Source organism: Delphinapterus leucas, chromosome 7 (assembly GCF_059928025.1).
Source record: "Delphinapterus leucas isolate spDelLeu-1000000601 "Yukka" chromosome 7, BTC_Dleu_Yukka2, whole genome shotgun sequence".
NCBI lineage: Eukaryota > Metazoa > Chordata > Mammalia > Artiodactyla > Monodontidae > Delphinapterus > Delphinapterus leucas.
In genome coordinates this window covers 26,822,882-26,839,214 of record NC_143135.1, presented here as the reverse complement: position 1 = coordinate 26,839,214, position 16,333 = coordinate 26,822,882, and the positions used below count along the sequence as shown (strand labels likewise).

At 36.4% G+C, this 16,333-nt stretch overlaps 1 protein-coding gene across 1 annotated transcript in view; it reads right to left on the bottom strand.

Annotated features, from left to right (window-relative positions):
* The window catches only part of LOC149748708 (doublecortin domain-containing protein 1-like), a 66,344-nt gene extending 50,257 nt beyond the window's left edge, over positions 1-16,087 (bottom strand). The window contains exon 1 of the mRNA XM_089915015.1: positions 15,925-16,087. Within this exon, the coding sequence (XP_089771141.1) occupies positions 15,925-16,076 (152 nt within the window). The 5' untranslated portion in view covers positions 16,077-16,087. The remainder of the gene's footprint in view (positions 1-15,924) is intronic.
* Positions 16,088-16,333: the final 246 nt, after the last annotated feature.

Below are 16,333 nucleotides of genomic sequence, written 5' to 3'. Positions count from 1 at the left end.
AGAAAGATGGAAAATGTAGAATTGCTGGCATGATAAAATGAAACAAGCTTAAACATATTTGAGAATATTGAGCTGCTGGGTAGAGGATCAGCCATAGGGGATAGTTAGTTTCCATGTATTACTGTAATTGGGGCTACTTTTATACCAACCATACCTGCCTCTTTCCAATTTGCTAGTTCCTCAATAGTCCTTATAAGTAAGGACTTATAAGGACTCCCCATCCACACAATTACAAAATAACACATGCTTAGTGTGGAAAGCTTGGCACGAACAACCCCTACTCCAAATTTTTCTCATCCACACATTTCATTATAATCACAATTATTTCATCTGGCCTGTCTTCTTTATGTCCACAAGGGTGTAAAATGGTTTATTATTTCCTCTGAAAGAATGGAAGGTAGTTATGTGCCACAGGGTAAATGGTTGCATGTGGATGAGAGTTGACACAGCGGGTCAATGGAGCTCAAACACTGGGATCCAAGCAGTTGTATTTTGTTGTTGTTGTCATCACATGTTTCTATCCCAGTCTGCCCTGGACTGTGCATAGCACTGAGGAGAGAAATGGCCTTCCCTACATTCTGAGGATCCACCCAGGTTCGTAACTGTGGCAAACAGCATCTTGAATGGATCACTGGACTTTAGCTCTGTCTGAGGTGGGACCTCCCTGCAAACTACCTGAGGTACTCAGATATTGATGGCAGAGGGGAGTGGTGGTATATGGCAGCAGTCATGTCACAGTGCTGGTGTTTCTGCAGCAACAGCAACAGAGCTGCAAATGGTCACCAAGCTCTTCAACCTGAGGGAAGAGCAGTAAAGCCAGGAGGAAAGATCTGCAAATCTCATAATCAGCTCCCAGTGCCCATACACAGTTACTTGGAAAGCAAATTCTCATGTAAAGAAAGAAAAGGAATTCTCTACTAAATGCAGAATGAGGTGTCTTTCTTTTTTAATGAATGCATTTTGTTTACTGTCAAATATTTTTACAAATATACTAATGATTTTATGTAATAATCCATTATTCTACCATCACAATGCAAACAGGTTATTAATTTTTGCATATTGCAAAGCTTCAACCACATCATACCTTTATTTTAATACTTTGCCTTTTTTACTTAACACTGTTTTACAACGATTTTTCAGATTGCTATATGGTCTTTACAGATTTTACTGGAATGTAATATTTTTGTCAAACATATTTTGCTTTTTTTCCAACTGAGTCGTATAAGGGTTATCTATTATTTTTGTCTGCTGGCATATCTTTCCCCTGTATTATGGTAACAGCACTTGCATCCTTTGGAGAAACTATCCATCCCTACCCCTCCCAACTCCACATGATTCTGGTAGGGTTAGGAAAATAAATTATATGAGATTTACCTGGTAAATGGTAAAAAGAATTAAACTATATGGTTCTATCATATATGTATTTATTACTTATTTTTCTCTAGTAATTTATATGTAAAAGGGGAGAAAGGGTAGTTTTTCATGTTAAAAAGTCACTACTGTTTCACCATCTTTAGTCTTCAGCTTTTTTTTGTTTTTTTTTTTTTTTGGTGGCGTTGGGTCTTCGTTGCAGTGCGCGGGCTTCTTATCGCGGTGGCTTCTCTTGCTCCGGAGCACGGGTTCTAGGAGTGCAGGCTTCAGTAGTTGTGGCTCGCGGGCTCTAGAACGCAGGTTCAGTAGTTGTGGTGCACAGGCTTAGTTGCTCCGCGGCATGTGGGATCTCCCCAGACCGGGGATCGAACCCGTGTCCCCTGCATTGGCAGGCACATTCTTAACCACTGCGCCACCAGGGAAGTCCCTAGTCTTCAGCGTTGATTTATTTTATCAACACTGAAGACAGGTGTGCACTAGTTCTTACACACTGTGGAACTGTTCTTTCTTATAACAACTGATGTGTTTCCTAGTCATTGTGTGCATGAGGAGGGTCACAGAACTTGGCAAAGCTAACTTGTCCCACATGGGAATTAAATTCACACACATGGTTTGTTAAATTAATGCTGGAAATGAGGGTGTTAGGATCATTCAGTTTGCAAGGAATAAATAGGCATTTGGGTTTCAAGTGATAGAGCTTATAACAGGATACACAGAAAGTTAAGAAAGGAGATAAAACCACTCTAGAAGAGCACAAAGAGAATTAGAAGACCATTTATTGCTCTCTAGGATATACTAGTGACTTAAGAACAACTCTAGACTGTTTTTTGACTTAATAACCTCATCTCTCCTTCTGTGTCTATCTGCTTCCTCTTTGTACATTTTATTGCCTAACCTATCTCTGTTCTCCTCCTCTTTCCTCATGGCTTCTGCTAACTTCCTCTATGTATCTCCCCATTTCTATACCACATGACTTTCTGCAGACTCTCTCTGTATGATACATTCAATTCCCCTGAAAGTTTAATTTCATCACTACCCAATATAGGACACCCTGTTGGATAGAACTCTCAAGCTGGACAACTTCATAAGCCACTGGCAAACGTGTGGATGGGAAAGTACCCATCAGTGGCCAAAAAACTATGGATAGGACAGCAGGATAATAAGGTACAGAGGAGTTAGAGTAAGATGGGTCTCAGATGCCTCCCAAAAAAGGAAAATGTAATTGGCAGGGAACTTGCATGGCCTAAACTGAGATAAGCAGAGATACTATAAATTTAATTGATTGAAAAAATCCTCACTAAACATATCACACAATTTAAATTACTACCAGATGTGTTTAACGATCTGTTTTCCAGGCAAGTTTATTTTATATTAAAAAGATAAAATGTTAAAAAAAAACCCACTACTCAAAGGCTGTTTTGATACTTCTGGTTATTTTAATTTTAGCCATTCACTTTTTTTTTTAAACATCTTTATTAGAGTATAATTGCTTTACAATGGTGTGTGAGTTTCTGCTTTATAACAAAGTGAATCAGTTATACATGTACATATATATATGTCCCCATATCTCTTCCCTCTTGCAACTGCCTCCCTGCTACCCTCTCTATCCAACCCCTCTAGGAGATCACAAAGCACCGAGCTGATCTCTCTGTGCTATGCGGCTGCTTCCCACTAGCTATCTATTTTGCATTTGGTAGTGTATATATGTCCATGCCACTCTCTCACTTTGTCCCAGCTTACCCTTCCCCCTCCCCTTATCCTCAAGTCCATTCTCTCATAGGTCTGCATCTTTATTCCTGTCTGGCCCCTAGGTTCTTCTGACAATTTTCTTTTTTTTTAGATTCCATATATATGTACTTATGTATATGGTATTTATATACATTTATATATATGGTATTTGTTTTTCTCTTTCTGACTTACTTCACTCTGTATGACAGTCTCTAGGTCCATCCACCTCACTACAAATAACTCAATTTCGTTTCTTTTTATGGCTGAGTAATATTCCATTGTATATATGTGCCACATCTTCTTTATCCATTCATCTGTCGATGGACACTTAGGTTGCTTCCATGTCCTGGCTATTGTAAATAGAGCTGCAGTGAACATTGCAGTACATGTTTCTTTTTGAATTATGGTCTTCTCAGGGTATACGCCCAGTAGTGGAATTACTGGGTTGTATGGTAGTTCTATTTTTAGTTTTTTAAGGAACCTCCATACTGTTCTCCATAGTGGCCCTATCAATTTACGTTCCCACCAACAGAGCAAGAGGGTTCCCTTTTCTCCACACCCTCTCTAGCATTTATTGTTTGTAGATTTTTTGATGATGGCCATTCTGACTGGTGTGAGGTGATACCTTATTGTAGTTTTGATTTGCATTTCTCTAATGATTAATGATGTTGAGCATTCTTTCATGTGTTTGTTGGCAATCTGTATATCTTCTTTGGAGAAATGTCTATTTAGGTCTTCTGCCCATTTTTGGATTGGGTTGTTTGTTTTTTTGATATTGAGCTGCATGAGTTGCTTGTATGTTTTAGAGATGAATCCTTTGTCAGTTGCTTCATTTGCAAATATTTTCTCCCATTCTGAGGGTGGTCTTTTCGTCTTGTTTATGGTTTCCTTTGCTGTGTAAAAGCTTTTAAGTTTCATTAGGTCCCATTTGTTTATTTTTGTTTTTATTTCCATTTCTCTAGGAGGTGGGTCAAAAAAGATCTTGCTGTGATTTGTGTCACGGAGTGTTTTGCCTATGTTTTCCTCTAAGAGTTTGATGGTGTCTGGCCTTACATTTAGGTCTTTAATCCATTTTATGTTTACTTTTGTGTATGGTGTTAGGGAGTGTTCTAATTTCATTCTTTTACATGTAGCTGTCTAGTTTTCCCAGCACCACTTATTGAAGAGGCTGTCTTTTCTCCATTGTATATTCTTGCCTCCTTTATCAAAGATAAGGTGACCATATGTGTGTGGGTTTATCTCTGGGCTTTCTATCCTCTTCCATTGATCTATATTTCTGTTTTTGTGCCAGTACCATACTGTCTTGCTTACTGTAGCTTTGTAGTATAGTCTGAAGTCAGGGAGCCTAATTCCTCCATCTCCATTTTTCTTTCTCAAGATTGCTTTGGCTATTCGGGGTCTTTTGTGTTTCCATACAAATTGTGAAATTTTTTGTTCTAATTCTGTGAAAAATGCCAGTGGTAGTTTGATAGGGTAGCCATTCACTTCTAATTGTACAGAAATTGAGAATGTAATATTGTGATTTTAAGCCCAGTCTCTGGACCATCTGGCACAGTAGTTTGTTGTCAATGTTGGCACAAAGGGATATGGGTTGCAAGATAGGATTGTCCTCCTTGATACCAACCTTTAGAGTGAGCAAATAGCTGCCAGCATGATTATCCCATCATCGTAATACAGGACTTTTTTTTTTTTTTGGCTGCATTGGGTCTTTGTTGCTGCACGCAGGCTTTCTCTAGTTGCAGCGAGCGGGGGCTACTCTTCATTTCAGTGCGTGAGCTTCTCATTGCAGTGGCTTCTCTTGTTGAGAAGCATGGGCTCTAGGTGCATGGGCTTCAGTAATTATGGCACGCAGGCTCAGTAGTTGTGGCACACAGGCTTAACTGCCCCGTGGCATGTGGGATCTTCCCAGACCAGGGCTCAAACTTGTGTCCCCTGCATTGGCAGGCGGATTCTTAACCACTGCGCCACCAGGGAAGTCCCCATAATACAGGACTTTATTCCCCCTTCAAAATCCTCCCCATTTATTTCTGAGTCCCTAAGGTAGTGCACTATAAATTCCTAAAATTGCCTCCTAAGTCCCTATAAAAATCTGTTGGTGAGAGTCATAGCTATTTCATCTTACTACCTCACTGCTGCCACTGGCCATCACAAGAGCAATGAGATCCACATGGAGGTGCTGCCTTGTAGTATTCCCCAAGATTCCAGTGCTTGGAATGCCAGAACAGTTCAGTACAGAGGTGGGAAGAAGAGACACCTCTCTAACTCTATTTTATACTAAGTCACCTGGACACTGAAGCAGGTGAAGTTGTAGGCAGAGTCCCAGAAAGTCTTCATTGAATAGTTTCATCAGCCCTTTTAGCCCTTACCCACTCAGTTACAGGGACACTAACCCAGTCCACAGGCTAGATAAGGAATAAATAGTATATCATACCCATCATAATGACAATAATAGTAACAATACTAACAGTTAATGACTACAAAGCACTTATTGTGACAGTCACTGTTCTAAGCATTTTACTTATATTTACATTTAATCCTTACAACAGTCCTATATTATATTTTTCCTTTTACAGATGAGTAAACTGAGGGCTTACAGAACTTGTCAAAGGTCACACAGCAGGCAGGTGTCAGAGAGAGGAATCAAATCCAAGTAGTCTGGCTCCACAATATCTATACTTAACTATCGTCCAATAATATTATTCCCATTAACCCTAAAATTTCTTTATTTTCCATTAGTTAAAAAATTGAAGTTCCTATTCAAAAAAGTTCAGGAAAACAGATGGCTACTACAATGGAACTGAAACTTAAAATACAGGAAAGTAATGGGGAGGTGCGCAAGGAGGTAGCTCTACATTAGCAGCAGTGAGCCAGTAGTGCTCTTGATCCAATAAAGCTCTAATATCTAGATGGTATTTAAGTCACCACAATTGTAGTCTCCCTATTTTTCTTTCTTTCTCTTTTTTCTCCTCCCCTTTTTATTTTAAAAGACCCTTTTCGCCCCCTCTGCAAAAATCTCTTAAAAATCCCATGACATTCAGATTTATTAAAGTGAATTTCCCTCCTCCTCCAGATTTATATACATCTTTACATAGTTATCCTCCTTTCAAAGACAGTTTTTGCCTTTTGAGAATTTAGCTTGTTTACATTTAATATATATTCACAAGGTTATCTCCTTCACCAGGACAGTCTTTGTCCTTTGAGAATTTACCTTCATGCTTATGCTTTGTTTTCTATTTTTCTTGTATTATGTTCCTTTTCATTCTTTTCTTATTTTCTCTTGGATTAAATAATACTTAAAAAATTGTTACATTTTTCCCTTCTATTAGGTTGTATGCCACACTTTGTTTAACCTTATTTTTAGTGGAAACATTAGATATTACAATATAAACTCTTGTCTTATTAAAGTTTAACATAAATGACTAACTTATTACTTTCAGACAATGCAAGAATCTTAGACCGTATGATATCCATTTATTGCTATTTCCTCTGGCTGGTGAGCAATACTTTTTTATTCCATTTTTCATGGATAGGTGCATCTATCTTTCACAGCTCCTGGTTTTATGCAAGGAACTCAGCTCCAAAATTCTGCTTGCATGGGTCTGAGGCTTTGCACCCTGTCCTCTCTGTGTTTCTTAAGAATTTCTAATTACATAAATTTTATATTATAATTTCTTTTAAGATCTACATTTTGTTACAGCTGTCTTTTGTAAAATTTGATAAGTTGTATGGCAGTTTTCTTGGACTTTGTTAATTCTTAACCAGGAATTCCATGTGGATTTCTAAACCAACTGTTTTAGGAAATGATCTTTTATCCATAAAATAACCTCACTTTGTCTTCAGTTACTGTTGAGGCTTTCTACCACATTCTAGAACCTGGGCTAAATTTATAACACAGATCTTTTTTTTAAGCTTTCTATGTCCATCTTATTGTCTTGTCCTGAAGTCTATGATAAGTCTCTACTGTGAATCTTTCATTATATCTGTAATTCACATATACACAGATTTCAAGAAGTTCCCTCTTCAGTAAGACTTCTATGCTACCTTCTTGTATAAAAATGTTCTTACTTCCTGTACGTTCACATCTGCCCTGGTAGGTTTGATAGCTGAAATCACTATATCATATTGATCCCTTCCTACCATCTAAAATGCTAGACCCTCAATTTCCGTCAAATATTCCAATCATCGTTGTATTACTTACTCTTCTACCACTGGTAAAAATCATTTTTACCACTGGTAAAAAGCATCCTTTTCTAGCCTGAAATCTAAAAGCCACTATATTAGGTTGATACAAGAACATCAATCACACTGCTTTAGAAATACATCTTCTTAAGAAATATTTCTTATCTATCTACCTATATTAGTTTTATATTGCTGTGCAACAAATTACCACAAACTTAGTGGCTTAAAACAACACCTATTTATTATAGCACAGTTTCCGTGGGTCAGAAGTCTGGGCAAAGTTTAGCAGGAACCTCTGCTCGGGATCTCATAAGGCTGAAATCAAGGTGTCAGCTGGGGCTGCAGTCTCATCGGATGCTCAGGGTCTTCTTCCAAGCTCATTCAGTTTTTGCCAGAATTTAGTTCCTTATAGCTAAAGAACTCATAGTTACTATCATCTTCTTTGAAGCCAAGGGAACTCACCTTTCTGACTTTTCCGTCTCTGATCTCCAAACTCTCATTTAAAGAGTAGATCTGGATATGGGGATATATGTATATGTATAGCTGATTCACTTTGTTATACAGCAGAAACTAACACACTCTTGTAAAGCAATTATACTCCAATAAAGATGTTAAAAATTAAAAAAAAAGAGTAGATCTGATTAGGTCAAGCCCACCCAGGATAATCTCCCATTTGATTAACTCAAAGACAACTGATTATATGCCTTAACTACATCTGCAAAAATCTCCTTTGCCATATAATGTAACCTAATCATGGGAGTGACATCCTATCACATTAACAATCCCACCCACACTCAAGAGGAGGGAATTATACCAGGCATATATACCAGGGGGTGGAAATCTTGGGGACCAGATTAGATTTCTGCCTACCACACTAGCTATACAATAATGCAGTCTTGACGATCCATTTTTTACACCAAATTTAGATCCAGATATTTTATTTTCTGGAAAATTCAAATGCAACTACTTAAGATTAAATTTTGTCATCATTAAATACTGAAACTATTTTAAAGAATGAACCACAGTTTCTGATGGCAAATCCAAAGAGGAACTCAAGAAAGTGCTTTGAGAAGTGGCATTGTTATTAGAATAAATTACTACTTCCTAAAGTAGATATTTTCAAGGCGGGTGTATTCATTTGGATGTAAATGTTCTGGTATATTTCTTTTAAAAAGCATCAGCTGGGCTTCCCTGGTGGCGCAGTGGTTGAGAGTCCACCTGCCTATGCAGGGGACGCGGGTTCGTGCCCCGGTCCAGGAAGATCCCACATGCCGCGGAGTGGCTGGGCCCGTGAGCCATGGCCGCTGAGCCTGCGCATCCATCCAGAGCCTGTGCTCCGCAAAGGGAGAGCCACAACAATGAGAGGCCCGCGTACCACAAAAAAAAAAAAAAAAAGCATCAGCTACATCACTTCTGAGTTAGTTTATTGTCAGTTATTGGAAATAGATTAAATAGATTATTTCTTTTAGCAACTGAATAATTCTTTAGAAATTAGGTCATAAAAAAGAACAAATGTGGTTATGTGTGTCTATACTACAAACATATACAAACTATGTAAATATTTAAGAATTTTATGTGTGTTTAGAGAAAGATGAAGTAAAACATGTCAAAACTTAATCTTAAAGAAGTATGGATAAAAAACTATTGGTTAATTAAAAACTATAAAATTTTAGGTTACTGAATCTTTTAAACAATTTCTACGTATGATACAATGGATATGATAAATCACAGAATTACAAAGCTGGAAGGTACATTAAGAGATTAACTAAGCTTTTATCCTTTTCTGAAACAGTACTATACCTCATCTACATATAGGCTTTCTACTATAATCAAAAAGATTATCAGGGACATATCTTAAACATTGTGGAATTGACAACCCCCTTAATATCTCAGGCTAAGATCTAATTATGCTTTACTCTCTGTGGTTTCCATTAAATCTAATTTACAATTTTTGTTTCACAAAGCAACAACTAAGTAATGGTGTAATGTCTAAAAGTATAAAATTATGCCCAGGGAGGAGTATAGAAAAAGCAGATAAATAGACCATGACAAGATTTAAAGGTATGATTCTAGTTTTGACAAGAGCAATTTTTCTTCTCATTTCTTCTGTTTTAATAGTATTAGTGAATCTTAGTGGCTTTTTATAGCAACTTGAGGAAAACTCCTAATAAAGTCATGCTTGCCGCTCTCTTACTCAAGGAATTGTACCAAGTGGTGCCATCATTGCCCCCCTGTAATATCCCTCAGCTATAATTGCACCACATTGCCTTCCACCGTTCTTACATGTATGCCTTTTTGTCAATGGTGTTCACTAAGCTGATCTATACCCATTATTGTACACCTTTCAATCAGTAAGTATTTAATAAATATTAATCTGAACTCAGTGCTCAGACTTTCTAAAACCCCTTCCATAATACAATAATTGTCTAGTGGAACAGAAATGTTATATACATTGTAATGAATATAAATTTACAATTACTCACTATGATTAGTACTATGAAGGAAAAGTCTTGTCTAACATGAGGGTCATCATTAGTTTAGAGGTTAGGGACATAGAGAAAATCTCTACAAAACTGTTCAAGCTGGCAAGACACATGCGAGGAGTTAACCCCACGGGATCCTAGTCACTCCTTATTTCAAGTCATTCCCCCAGGTCCTGTGCAAGAAATTATGTATGGTTTGCATATTGATATGTTTGTTTTGTGATTTATTATGTGATTTAAGATGATTTCATATCCCTCTCTGCAATGTAAGATCCTTGTTTTCTCTCTTTTCACTGCGATACTCAACTAGCAACTAATATGCAGGAATTGTTCTTTGATAATTACGACATCGTGCAAAGGTGTGTCACAAAAATGCCATTGATAAGAAATATACACAGTTTAAGTAGTAAAATACAATAAAGTCAAAGCTAAGAGTTATGTCGTGTAATGTTGAATATTTATCTAAGAGTCATTCCCCCCTTTAGATAAAAAGCCTAAGTTATGTTTGAATATTCACCCTCTCATGCCCATGGAAGGCATCCCCTGATCAGCTCCAGTGGGTAAATACTCAATGGTCTAACACCAATGATGCTAGTTCCATTTCCCTTGCCTTGTGCTGGTTAATTAAGTAATTCTGGCCAATGAGAAATGAGGAGAAGTCTTTTGGAGAAAGGTTATTTTTGCCCTAATAAGAAAGAGATATAAATGATCAAATATCTGTCTTCTTTAGTTGAATATTGTTGAGTGAACATGTGATGAACCTTGCAAGTAGGAGGAGTCAAACCTAATGATCTAGCCAATATTCTGAGGATGGCAGAGCACAAGATACAAAGAGCCAGGCTCTTTGATAACCCAGCAGAACCACTGAATTTAACCCTAGAATTGCCCTAGCTCTGAAGTTCCTGTTACATGAGACAGTGGACTGTTCACTTTTAAAGTCACTTTCAGTTGTGTTTCCTGTTACTCTCTGTTAACAGTAGCCTAACTTATACAATTAGATTTCTAATTACATTTGCTTTACTTTTAATTTTATTCAAAATCTTTACTAGTTTTGAATTAATTTTATATGGGCTAAAATATAAACTACTTTTAAAAAATTTGACTTTTACTTAATCAGGAACACATCACCAGAAATTTCAGCATAAGCATACAATGACATGGAGGCTTTTCCCCCTGTTTTTTGAAACACAAAGCATCCTTGGTGAGTTTAGAGTTCTATGGCAGAAATCTGCACATGGCTAATAATTCTATTCATAAGTAGGAAGCGTGGCTACTTTGACAGATCATGGCTCAATAACAAGCATGCAGGTCTAAGTTATCACACAGTTTGGATGTGAATTCAACATCAGGATAATGACAGTTGCCAAGGATTTGTGCTTGCTGTCGCTTCATACCAGTGTTGTCTGTCAAAATGTCTCTTTTTCTTATACAGAAGCCATAGAATTTTTATGGATAGCAATTACTTACAATATACAATGAAGTACATCAAATCTAACAACCACTCTTTAGCCCCTCATTATTTGGTAGTCTCTTTGTTAAATGTAGTCAACCATTTTCATCTAAATTATTTATTTATACTGTATATTTGACAAGCATATATTTCTCGCTTTATATTCTCATGGCATTTAAACCTTCCTGAAGAGTTATGGGTTTTTTTTAATATTGTCATTTTTAAAACTTGTCTTTATCCTATTACCATTTTAATGGTAATTAAACTCTCTAATTGGAATAAATACAAATAAGAAAATGTAAACATGAAGGAAAATGACCCTAAGTACATTCAATAATAAATCACCAGCTTAAAATACTGGATAGCAGATAAAAGAAATAAACCCACATACGTTTGGTGCATGGAAACTTGTATAAAATCTGGAGTACACAAAGCACAAAGATTTCACTAATCGTCATCCTACCTTTCCTCCAATTTGATGAAAGAAATAACCTCTAAAGATATAAATAACTTTCTACAATTGCTAGATAAAGTGTGATTTAAACATCAGGGAAAGTGAATAATAGAAGTGGTAATAATATATGTGAACAATCTCCCCCAAATTTTATTCTGAACACCAGAAGAAAATATAATTCTAGTTTGACCTAGAAATATTGGTAAAGATACCTTGATTGCAGAGCAATTTTCAGTTATTTTATAACACATAAGTCGAATTTTTATTTGTAATTCGACGACTGAATAATAACTAATGTATTTGTTCAAATTACACATATACTGTAAAGGAGATATTCAATGTCTGTTAAATTGAACTTGCTCGCTTTTGTAGAAGGAAATCTAAACAAGAAGAACAATTTATAAAATTTGTAAAGGACCCATCTGAGTGTAGGATCAGGGCATAAATCATCCTACCCAAAGGAAAAAAAGAATACTACTTCTGCTTGTGCAAAAGTGCAAAGGAATAAAAATAATGTACATCTTAAATCTAAAGTCAGGGGAGGTTATAAATATTGTATAAGGATTTTCCAGAGGAAATTTAAATTTTCAAAACGAAGCGATATAGTCTTTTAACATTTTTAAAGTAAATAATACATTAATGTTTGGATATGTAGAGTTTTTTTATGGCTTGAAGGAAAAATCTGAGAAAAAGTTATGAATTATGAAAAGTGTAAGTTGTTGGTCAATGGATGTTGAAAACAGTGAAAGCATTGTCTTGCTTCATTAACCACTGGGCAGTGTTCCCCTCACTTCGTTCTGCTGCTCATCCCATGGTGGGAACTGACAGCTCATCTTTGGAATGATGAGATTACTAAACTTAAACTGTCCCTAGAAAAGGCGATATAACCAAATGTTTATATTTCAAAAATAGTCTGACTGATTCCAATTCAGAATAGCCAAGATAACTAAAATGACATAAAAAATGAATGAATAGATTAGGCACTGTTAGTCTCCTTGAAAGCAAGATTTGTCTGTGAAAAAGCAACCCAGATAATCTATAAGAAGAAGTTGTTGGCAATTCACTTTTAAAACTGATTTAAGTCCTAATGTAATGTACTAAAAATAATTTGTCCCCTCAGGGAACTAAAAGAGTTGTTATTACACTCAGCTGCAAGCGGGATAAAAAAAGCAATATAACATTCTATTAAGAATACATACAGGGCTTCCCTGGTGGCGCAGTGGTTGAGAGTCCGCCTGCTGATGCAGGGGACACGGGTTCATGCCCCGGTCCGGGAAGATCCCACATGCCGCGGAGCGGCTGGGCCCGTGAGCCATGGCCGCTGAGCCTGCGCGTCCGGAGCCTGTGCTCTGCAACGGGAGAGGCCACGACAGTGAGAGGCCCGTGTACCGCAAAAAAAAAAAAAAAAAAAAAAAGAATACATACAGCTGATTCACTTTGTTTTACAGCAGAAATTAACACAACATTGTAAAGCAATTGTACTCCAATAAAGATGTAAAAAAAAAGGAAAGAAAAGAAAAGAAAATCATTAGGGACTTCCCTGGTGGTCCAGTGGCTAAGACTCCGCAATCCCAATGCAGGGGGCCTGGGTTCAATCCCTAGTCAGGGAAATAGATCCCAAGTGCTGCAATTAGAGATCCTGTGTCCCACAAGTAAAGATCCCACATGCTGCAACTAAAAGATCCCACAAACCACAACTAAAGATCCCACATGCCACAACAAAGATCCCGCATGCTGCCGCTAAGACCCAGTGCAGCCAAATAAATAAATATTTTACAAAAAGAAAATCATGAAATTACTGTCTTAGATGATCATCAGCTAAAAATTATTTAAAAATATTTTATATGTGGGATAGAAAGATATTAATTGTTTAGAACATTCTGTTAGTTTTAAAATGCAATTTTAATTTGGAAATCTTCTACCTCAGCATTTAGAGAAACCTTCTATAAATATAGCAGAACTACCCCTAGATACCTGTTATCAATAAATAATTGATTCTGCTTCATGCCTCAAAGGCCAACACCCTGTTCCAGTTCACCTGAGAACACAACAGACTACAGCTGGGTAGGAAAAGTTTCTCATTATGTTGTTTCCTTGAAGTAGCCACAGGAATGAAGCTAGACTTTTCCAGTCATCTGGCCTCCTAGTGGTAAGTCGTAAAATGGGAGGATCAGACCTTCTTTGGTATTGAACTCACACTGTTGGTGATTAGTTATCTTTTGTGGGGGGAAGCCTCCTGGCACAGCAATTTTTACCGTATTACATACAAATGTAACATGAAGTGACAGAGGAAAAACACTGTAAGAACACAAGAACAAGAGAAAATAAGGATAATATAAATATAATAAAAAGTAAATTAAAACCACAGATAATAACATGAGAATAAAGTGACTCATCACTGCATGGTTGCAAAGAATGGATTTAATATATGTGGGCAGAATTTGTACATGTACAACGTGTTAATTAGTGAAGAAAAGCACAATCTCTGTAATATAAGTAAAGGAACAACAAATTGACTATATTTTAATAATTATTTTTCATAAAAAGATCACAAAGATGGCGGAAGAAAGGTGGCAAGGAAAAAAAGGATGAGACAAGAGAAGTTTTAACCTCAATCAGGGGGAAAATGTCTTTACTCATAGAGAAAATTGCCTCTCACTGATAATCATATTAATACCAATGGATCTTAGATTATCATTCGCCTTTATGAACTTGACCCCTTTCAGGTTGAAACTCATCATTTTCTTTTTCATGAAAGTAAAAGACCTCTGGGCATTGTCTTTGACTTTCTATTCAATTGCCCAGAGAGGGTTACTTGATTTCCTAGGTACACCATAATCAAAGTCGCTGGTAACAGACAATAGTGACAGAAAAGAAGTTAGGATCCAGACAAAGAAATAGAAGAAGCACATTTAAACAAACTATAAAAACCAGGTGGTAGGAAAAGTGTCACATGAAAATAAAAGACTGACGTGTTAAAAAAAGGGCAAATAAAACCAGAGTTAGAGACTCAGAATCTAAGAAGGAATATGAGAAAAAAGCAGAAAGAAACTGAATAAATAAAATTACAGTTTCACAAAAGATAGAATAAAAAGTGAATGTAGTACTATTTTGAAAAGGAAAATTGGTAAAAATAAATTCTAAAAGCAATAAAAAATGTGCAAATACACATTATATTAGCATTGGCATTTGTATAAAGGACTACTTAAAAATTCTATTTAGAAATTTTTTTCCATTGTCTTATTGGGAGGAACCAATGTTTTTTCCACTGTCAATTGGGAGGAACTATCATGAGAAAACTATGTCTCTACAATATAACCACTAGGTAATGATTTTCTAAAAATTATCTAGCCATATAGCTAGCACACTGTGTCAATGATCTCATATGTTGCTAATATGCACTCATAGCTCAGAGGAATAAGGCAAAGCAAAGGTTAGCTGAAAGTCTAGATTTCACTTTCACCTAAAACTTAGTGACATATAAAAAAAAATCAATCTGTTCTAAGATATAAACATGACCTAGCACTTCTGTAAGGAGATTAACACAATCCCTAATTTAAGAAGTTTCTTCAATGCTTTTATAGTCCACATTTTCTTTTTAATGTAAAAACTATGGCATCACGTTTAGCCAGCCAATAGTCAATACCTGACAGACACTTTTTTGTTCTTTCACTTTCTAATAGAGAAGAAACACAGGAAAAATACCTCTTGTCTCCTCTGCTTTATATTTCTGAGAAGTGCAGTAGGATATAATAGTTGAATTTTGGCTGTGGAGTTAGATACATTCGGGTTCAAACTGTACCTTCTCTACCTAGCAGCTGTGTGATCTTAATGAACCTCTCTAGGTCTTTGTTTCCTCATATATAAAATGGAGATGTCTAAAATACTGTCTGCCTTACATTCCTCCCAGAGTTGTTTTGAGTACTAAATAAATATAACGCAGGTTAAGCACTCAGCATGGTGAGTGGTACATAGCAAATATCGTCTGCCTTGCCATTCCTGTTATTATCACTATCCTACCTGTCCACAAGTCAGACTCTAGGAATAATTTATGTTTATTGCATCATCTATCTTTTTTCTTCCCATAAAATAGAAAAAAAAACAAATGGAAGGGCTGTAACCCAGGCAACAACCATCACATCTCCAAGTTATGTTTGACATAATCTCTACTAAATATTGAGCATTTACATAGACAACCTTCTTTAAGCACTTTTATCCCCTTCAGAATTCAGTTTAAGCTGCTGAAATAATATTCTTACCTTGGTAAATCATTCGAAATATATTTGTAAATTGGGTGAACGGTATCCCCATTGAAGGTGTCTTCAGGGTTGCTTCGCTGTGATACCTCCGTGGCTTTAGTCAAGGGTGACAAAGGAGACTGAGAAAGCGCTGCTCTGTGATCTTCTGTCATTGTCAGCTTAAAATGAGGAAGAACGTTATTTAATTTAAAATGTAAAATCCTCCTGGGTTATTAACTGAGGCTGGGCGTTAATCACAATTTACTTCCCATCATGTTCTAGAGCATGTAGCCGCTGCTAAATGTGAAATCTCATTAGAAACGAACAGAGATGAGAGCCTAAAGGAAGACAAAACTATGAATCTAAGTCTTTGATAAGTATAATCCTATTTAAGAGAAAAATGATAATTTGTTGCAAAGTATTTTAATTT